The 8,523-nt window shown below is 38.6% G+C and overlaps 2 protein-coding genes across 2 annotated transcripts; both read right to left on the bottom strand.

Annotated features, from left to right (window-relative positions):
- Window positions 1–2: 2 nt before the first annotated feature.
- On the bottom strand, window positions 3–1,304 carry TM35_000152060 (uncharacterized protein; the record flags this gene model as incomplete). Its single annotated transcript, XM_029025858.1, has 1 exon — window positions 3–1,304. A coding segment is annotated over one exon (1,302 nt), but the record flags the coding sequence as incomplete, so codon positions are not given.
- Window positions 1,305–1,942: 638 nt separating this feature from the next.
- TM35_000152050 (multidrug resistance protein) lies at window positions 1,943–8,440 on the bottom strand (the record flags this gene model as incomplete). Its single annotated transcript, XM_029025857.1, has 1 exon — window positions 1,943–8,440. One exon carries the CDS (start codon window positions 8,438–8,440, stop codon window positions 1,943–1,945), a length of 6,498 nt encoding a protein of 2,165 aa, XP_028882840.1.
- Between the last annotated feature and the right edge of the window lie 83 nt (window positions 8,441–8,523).

Here is an 8,523-nt window from a genome sequence, read left to right as displayed (position 1 = left end):
GACATTCGCAATCGCGAGTGTGAGGCCCGAAGACGACTCATGAATTTCTTTTTAAAAGCCACATCGTTGGGATGTAAGAGAAGTGCATCCAGCGCCGGTGTATTCTGCAGTAAATACCGCATCTCCTCCGCCCCACCCGCACACTCCCCGTGCACGTAGAGAACAGGAAATACCGCGCGATCCTCATGACGGCGGAATACCGCCTTGCGAAGTAATTTCTCCCACACCGCCGTGTCAGTCAACGGGGGCACTTCTATTCGCATCTCATCTCTTTCTAAAGTTTTCTTATCTTTCTCTTCTTTTTTTTCTTTTTCTTCTTTTACTTCTTTCTGAATGGTGATACCCGCTACTTCGCCCTTCTCTACCGCCGTGTGAAGGAGTTTGGTGAGATCTGCAAACGACAAGATACGAGGAATAATGCGACGATGAAAAAAAGCTTTCATCCACTTTTCTTCAATAAACCTCCGTTGTCGTTCCATCTCTTCACTCATCTTCTTATTTTTATTAAGATTGTTGTTATTGTTGTTGAGATTGAGATTGGAATTGAAATTATTGGGTCCATACAATACCACTACAATATGCGGTTTTAAAATAGATTCCCGCATCCATTTATATATACGCTCTGCAGCCACATTTTCACGTTCCGCGGCTGCAAACTCCACCTCTGGAATGGCCTCTGATGCCTGCACAAGATGTAATGCCAATAAAGTCTCGGACTCTCGTTCATTAATAGCATGAACTACTCGTTTAATACGTTCTTGTAGTTCTTCTTTTTTCTCTTTTTCCTTCTTTTCTCTTTCTGTTTCGTTTCCTTGTGGAATAGAGGATGTAGGGTTTGTTGTGATACACACTCCACACACCTTCCGCACACGATTAAATCGAGTCACATCAAAGCGACCACTCCACGCTACGGAGAGTTGTAGAGATGATAATGGTACATTCAGTGCCCTTGCTAACACCGCACGGTATTGATCCCGTAATCGATATTGATAATGGGCGAAACCCACAAGAAAGTCTGGATTGATATTTCCATCACGTGGCATAGGTGGAAGTGGGTTTTCAAACACGGCTTGAATGCGTTCTTGTTGTTTTTCATACAATTCATCTAATGGGGTTCGTCCAGTTGTGGGATCCACGTGTTCATAACACCATCCCTCTGAAATACCCCGCACTGTGCAGAGGAGGGGCCAACACACCGCAGTTCCCCGCATGTAAATGGAATGAGATGAAGAGCATGTGGATTGGAATAGTAGTAGACGATGCTGATGATGTTGTTGTTGTTGTTGGAGTAGTGATCTCCACATTCTTCCAATCGCTACAGAAGAAGTAATAAAAAGAAATAGAAAGAGTGAGAGAGAGAGAGAATGGGGAAGGGGGAATAAGAAGAAATACATCATACAGTCCTTATCCAATAAAGAATGGTACTGCTATTAATAATAATTAATAATTAATAATAATAATAATAATAATAATAATATTGGTAGTAGTAGTTGTAGTTGTAGTAGTAATATTAGTAATAGTAATAATCACAGTAGTAATAACAAGAAGAAGAGGATCCACAACAGAAGTATTGGAGAATTGAAGAATTGGGAGTGGGTTCATATATGGGGAAAGGAAAAATAAAAATAGAAATAAAAATTGCTTTCTTCACATAACATTTATTCATGGAATGCAAGAAAAACAAGAAGGAAAAATACAGGAAGACCACTAAAGAAAAATAAAAAATCAAAAAGATTTAACCCTCTTCCCCATCTTCACCACTACTCCAATAAAAAAAGAAAAAGAAAAATACAATATTTACTTTTCTCTTTTTCTCTCTCTCACTCTCCTGTTTCCTTTTCCCATCTTCTTCTTCTTTGCTTTCTCATTATTTCTTTATTCCCTAACCATATATATATATAAATAAATTGCTTCTCTCTCTCTGTATATATATATATATATATCACTCCACCAAACGTTCCAGTCTCTTCTTCATTGCTGTCCATTGCGCTGCCTGCGGCCGCACCTCCAGCACCTGCGAGACACTCCCTTTATCTACCACAGCCACTCGTGTACACAACGCCTCTATTGTCTGCACCTGATGGGCAATCAACAACACTGTGCAGTCCCGCAAATCCTCCGTAAGCACACGCTGCACAACAGACTCCACCTCCGCCGCTGCAGCTGCCAATTGCAGTTCATCAAGCAATAAAATCTCCGGTTGATGTAGGACTGCACGGGCAAGCCATAATAATTGTCGTTGACCCGCTGAAAGCCGTACATTTCCGCAGTGATAATGATAATGATAATGATAATGTTGTTGTTGTTGTTGATATTGTGCGGATGATGGTGGTTGGTGCAGTGGGGCGTCTAGTCCACCGTGTTGGGCGGCGAGTGTGTCTAGATTGACCCTACGCAGTGCAGCCCACAGTGCCGCATCTGAGAAATCATGTCTATTTATATCTTCTACTTCTCTTTCTTCTCCTGTTGGTATGATGAAAGGAGAAGCTGTTGAGATAGTGTTAATAGTGCTAATAGTGTTTGTTGTTGTTGTTGTTGTTGTTGAGCCTAGGAGGAGATTACTCCGCCACGTGCCTCTTACAATGAGAGGATCTTGCAGCACTAACATAAACCGGCGTCGCAGTGCGGGATATGGAATAGATCGAGTGTCATTTCCACACAATTGAATTTCATCCCCCTCCAACACATCCACAAGCCGCAGGAGTATATTAAATAGTGTGGACTTTCCATCCCCAGAGCGTCCAATAATACCAATACGCTCTTTTGGATATATTCTTAAATTCACATGATGCATAGCATATGGTAAGGACTCACGGTACTTTGCAGAGATATTTACAAGTTCCAATAACGGTGATGATGAGATGTTTTCTGTTTCTTGTTTTACATTTTCTTTTTCTTCCCTCTTTTTCTTCTTTTTTACTATTTTCTTATCCTCTTCAATGTGAACAGATGGATGTTTATGTTGTTGTTCTTCTTCTTTTGGTTGTTGTTGTTGAACCGTATCGCTTGTTTCCATAGATACATGGATTTCCACTTTATGAATTCCATCCTTCTCCTTGTTATCGTTATTATCATTATTCTTATTTTCTTCTTCTTCTTTTATTATCATCGTAGTAGTACTTGTAGTAGTAATTGGAATGACAAGAGGTTCCTCTGGTGCCTTCTGCAGTGCAAACAACTGTTCCACACTCACAAACTGCAGTTGAAAGTCCCCAATACTCCGACAGAGTCTCGATAGTGTTTGTGAGGTCTGCAAACAACACACCACCGCCACTCCAGCAAAGGCGGGAGTCATTATATAAGAAGCGAATAAAGCCCCAAGCAGTGCAGCTGTAGTTGTCATCATTACAGTAATAAACTCTAATCTTAAACTTACCCAGCAATTCGTCATGTGACTAATAATACTAGCAGTGTTGGCAACATCCATTGCCTTGCAGTACTCCTCACGTATGGTATCTCTCAATCCCACACATCGAATTACTGGCGTTCCTTCAAGGACTTCCCATAATATCGTTACAGGACCTCGAACGGATTTATTCTCTAAACGACGTAATTGTCTTGCCACAGCCAAGTAACGTTCAATAACATGATAGAAAAGAAATACAGTAAGAGGAATGATAAGAATAAACCATGGATTTACCACCGCATTAAAAAAGGCAATAGCCATCATTTGTAGTAATCCTGTGGTAATAGCATCTAATGATTCACCTACACTGTGATCTGCAGTTTCTTGATCACGACTAAATATAGTCGTTATACTACTACCTGTGTTTACATCAAAGTAGGATACTGGGGCACGAAACATACGTTCAATAGCTACAAAATGAATATGATTAATAGATTTACGTACGGCGTAGAAAAACATACGTATTCGTGGAATAGTACATAATGCTGCCGCCGCTCCTACAAGAAAGTAGAGAAGCAAAAATACTGTAGGACTTGTTGGTCTTGTGGAAATCCAAAGACTTAGCCAGACATCTCTACCAACTTGTAATACGTGTTGTGTAATATTACTAAGCATTAACCATATTAAACTTGGTCCCATGAGTGATATAAAACGATGTAATTGCGTCCTACTATGAGTGAGACGATTAAACCCTAAAGCATGGACTTTCTTACGATCATTATTAGTACCAAAATCATTATTGTAATCTCCATCACTATCACTATCGGTATCACTATCACTATCATCATCATCGGATGAATGAATCACTTCTGGTTCTTCACGTTCTGCAGCATAGAGATTTGCAATTTTTTTATTTGGTTTGGATTTCTGATTTGGATTTTCCGTTTTTGGTGATTCCACTTCTACAACAATTCCATCCTTATATACTGTAAACAATCTATCCGGTTTTAATTCAGAAAGTCCAACAAGGGTTGCAAGGATAACAGTACGATTACGTAAAAGACCATGAAATACCCGTTTAATAATATGAGATTGTAAAGGAGCATCTAAAGAGGAAAGTACATTATCCAATACATATACATCTGCCCGTGCATATAAAGCCCGTGCTAATGCCACTCGTACTCTTTGTCCGGTTGAGAGTTGTACTCCTTTATCACTTACTACAGAGTCATCTCCCTTCTCAAGAGCATCAAAATCTTCCTGAAGAGCACAGGCTTTAATGACGGTTTGATACCAACGTGGATTATAAGTATCATCTGCCACAATATTGGCTCGTATGGTATCATTCTGCAACCATGGAGTTTCTGGACAATACACAGCCCGTCCAAAGACATAAAAACCATCTGAAGAAGATTGTGTCCCATCAAAGCGAACACATCGAATACGTGTATTTGTAGAAGATGTAATAGAAACATTTGCCGATCCCGCATCGGAATGTACACTTGCGGTTTCATCTACTGGCCCAGTTGTATTAATCATAACGGGTACTTCTGTTGTTGTTATATTAATTGCAGAAGCCGCAGCAGTAGTAGTGGAGAGTCCCACACCGCAGCGATTGACTTCACCCAGTATGGCCAACAACAATGTACTCTTCCCAGCACCCAGTGGTCCCTGTAGTACTACCAGTTCACCAGGGCGTATATGCATATGTACATCCCGCAATATCGGTCTGGGCACTTCCTGTGTGTGATCGGCTTGCCAAGTGAAGGAGGATCCTTGACAAATTACCGTTCCGCGATTTTGCGACCACTCGGCTGTTAAATCCACCCAAGTGCCAATAAACTCATCGGGGGTTTGTTGTAAATAAGATTCAATACGACGGAAGGATGTGTATCCACCTGGGACTGTTGTCATCACGGCAGACCACTCACTCACCGCACTGCGAAGAAGATTTAAAGCCACCAGTGCTGGAATCACCACTCGTACAGTGAGTGGACCACCAGTGAAATGATAAACAGCATAACAAACAGAAGAAAGTAATATTCCAAAGACTTCCGTCATACATGCTGCTCTTGCTAATGCCTGAACCACTGTAATTTCCCCTTCTGTTTCCTGTTGTCGTGCCATGTGAATACGATGTAAATAGACATTCTCTACACCCATCGCCTTTACTTGCCGCATAGATGTAACCGCCTCACCCACAAGTTCCACACGATCTACAGTACGAGATGTACGTTGTTCTTGTGCAGTATGTACATATCTTCCCGCTATACGTTGTAATGGAATAGAAAGAAGCATAACAAGTAAAGCAGCCAGCGTGGAAATAGTTCCTACATATATATGTAAAACATAAAGAGAAGCTATAGCGAAACATGGACATCTCCAATATTGATGTAATTGAAGTAACGTTTGACTACAACGTGGGGCATCTACAGTAACGAGATGAATAACTTCAGCTTCTGTAAAAGTACGTTGTGCTAAAGGTAAGGCTAATGTTTTTTCTAATATAAGTGATTTAATAGCTGTACCGGCTTCTAATGAGGAAAGATATAATTGACTCATATACTCTTGCTGTAATACAGCTCGAGTTAACAGGACAAGGAAGAGAACTCCACATATGTGAAGTGCATTTCCCACATCTACGGTATCTTTTCCTTCCATGATGGTAACAAGATAATAGATAATAATAGGCATTGAAAGACTTAACAAGTCTGAAAGAATACGTAATGGAACACATGAATATACAAAACGACGACCACATCGATGATCTAGAAAAACTGTAAAGAGTCCAACATCTGTAGATTTCCTATTGAACTTGACTTTCTTTTCCATTTTCTCTGATATGGAAGTCTCATCACTTGTAACGGTACTACTCATAGCATTATCATTATCATTATCATTATCATCATTATTATTATTATTATCACTCTTGTCTTGTTTTTTTCGTAACTTCTCAATTTCCTCATCCTTGTTCACCTGTATTTCATCTTCTCCGCAGCCAACAAAAAAACACATAAATGTTTTACCCAATAACCAATATACTGGAGTAGCGAAGAAACGCACTGTATTTTCCAAGAAACTACGTTTAGGTCGTTTGGGTCTTAACTTTGCACTTGTTAATACACGAGGTTGATTTGTCGCTGCAAATGTCTTATCATCTGAACTGTCATCATCATCATCATTATTATTATTATTATTACTATTATTATTATTATTATTATTACTATTGTGTGTACCAAACTCAATAGAATCTACACTACCATTGCCATTATTATTATTATTATTATTAATACTATTATTATTAGTATTAGTATTATTATTATTATTTTCCTTCTTTTTTTTTCCATACCATTGTCCACGATTTACCCACAACTGCCATGCTGGTGTAGCAATATTCTGTAAAGAGGTGAAATCTTCAGGTAAAGAGGGAAGAAAACGTTCATGTCTAAGAACATCTCTATTAATTACACTAAAACTCATTAATGGATTAAGCCAACTATATGTTACCCGATCCATCCATCCAGCATCTTCAAGAGAAGGAAAAACATTTCCAGGACGAAATTCATCTTGTTTATCCGTAAAGGGATCATACAATACGCGTTCTCCAACAGGTTGCGTAGTCGTGTTCATAGTTCCATACGAAAGTGGGAAAGCAAGACTACGATTGATTTTAAACCTTAAAGCTTTTACCCTCTTACTGTTATTTTTCTTATTCCCCATATTGTTATTATCATCATCATCATCATCATCATCGTTATTATTATTATTATCCCCATGATCATCACTACTATCATGATCTAGTGCAAGTGGGTCCAACATGGAAGAACTTCCCCAACCTGTAGAATCAAGAAAACCATCACTACCATTTTTATCATGAAATAATTTTCGACAACGGTGTTGTGAAAAGTGTCGATGTGAGGCTGGAAAGGCTATAGTCATATTTGGAAGACCCATAGTCGTAGTAGCATTAAGTTCATACTCTTCCTCTTCCTCTTCTTCCTCATCATTATCATCCTCATTATTATTATTATTATTATTAGTATTATTAGTATTATCATTACCAATAGTATTATTTCTCTTTTTACTTTTTCCTGCTGATTCAAGAGCAATTTCCCACTCCTCTCCACAAAGTGGACATCGTCTATAGCCATCAGGGACACCAAGTTGCTGTATACCGAGAAGAGCATCCAACACTCGTTGAAAACTCACCGTCAGACAACAGACGAGAATAAACAGAAAAATAGTAGTTGTGTAAAAGACAATAGTTTCCAATGTATTATTGTATGGAATCATATATATTTCTTCTCGTAACTGTAGTTGTGAAGTAGATAAGGATGTATTACTAGATACTGCTGTCCAATTAAATACATGATAGGTAACTTCTCCATTGGTATGTATTTTTATAAAAGGTACATATGGATAAGGAAGTAAAGAAGAAATATGAGAAAGCCAGAAAAATACTGCAAAAGAAGGGGGTTCATGTAAAATAAACCACACCAATTCCATTCCACCGCATATAAGTTGTAATAAGGCAAAATGACCCGTGATTCTACCTCCTGTAATCATAACTAGAATGAAAAGAGATGCCAATATATAAAGATAATAATACATCAATAGGGAAAAAGGAGATGCTTCCCATGTGAAAAAAGATTCTCCACTATGTTCATTCATTATTTTTTTATTTTTATAGTCAAGATGCAATAATGGATTATTATGATTTGAACTTCCCCATGTAAAGTGAGTGGAATCTACTTCCCAGATACTGGCTACCCGTGTTCCACTTGGATCATATTTAGTAAGCGGCATCTCCAGATCATCTACAGTTTGAAATAAGAGTGATCGAATTGTGAGTGGAGAGAATAGAATAATAATAATGACTCCAATATGAAATAGATGATATGCGATAAAAAGGGCAATACTCAATTTGGATCGTAATTTATACGAATATAAAAGTCTTCGTAATGTTTCTCTTATACTAAAGCGTACATGCACAGGTGCGTTTTCTCTTTCTGATATACTGCGAAAGAAAGGTTCTCGCTCCTCCTCCTCATCCCGGGAAGCGGCATTCAAAGAGGAATTGTTGGAAGAAGGCATTCAAATACACTACAACAGCCGTTATACTCACAGGTAAACTATATACCCAGATTCTGTTCCCTTTATTATATATATATATATAT

This window comes from Trypanosoma theileri, assembly GCF_002087225.1.
Source record: "Trypanosoma theileri isolate Edinburgh chromosome Unknown TM35_Tth_15_V1, whole genome shotgun sequence".
Taxonomy (NCBI): Eukaryota; Euglenozoa; class Kinetoplastea; order Trypanosomatida; family Trypanosomatidae; genus Trypanosoma; species Trypanosoma theileri.
The sequence above is the reverse complement of the archived record's forward strand: the minus strand, read 5'-3'. Positions and strand labels throughout refer to the sequence as shown.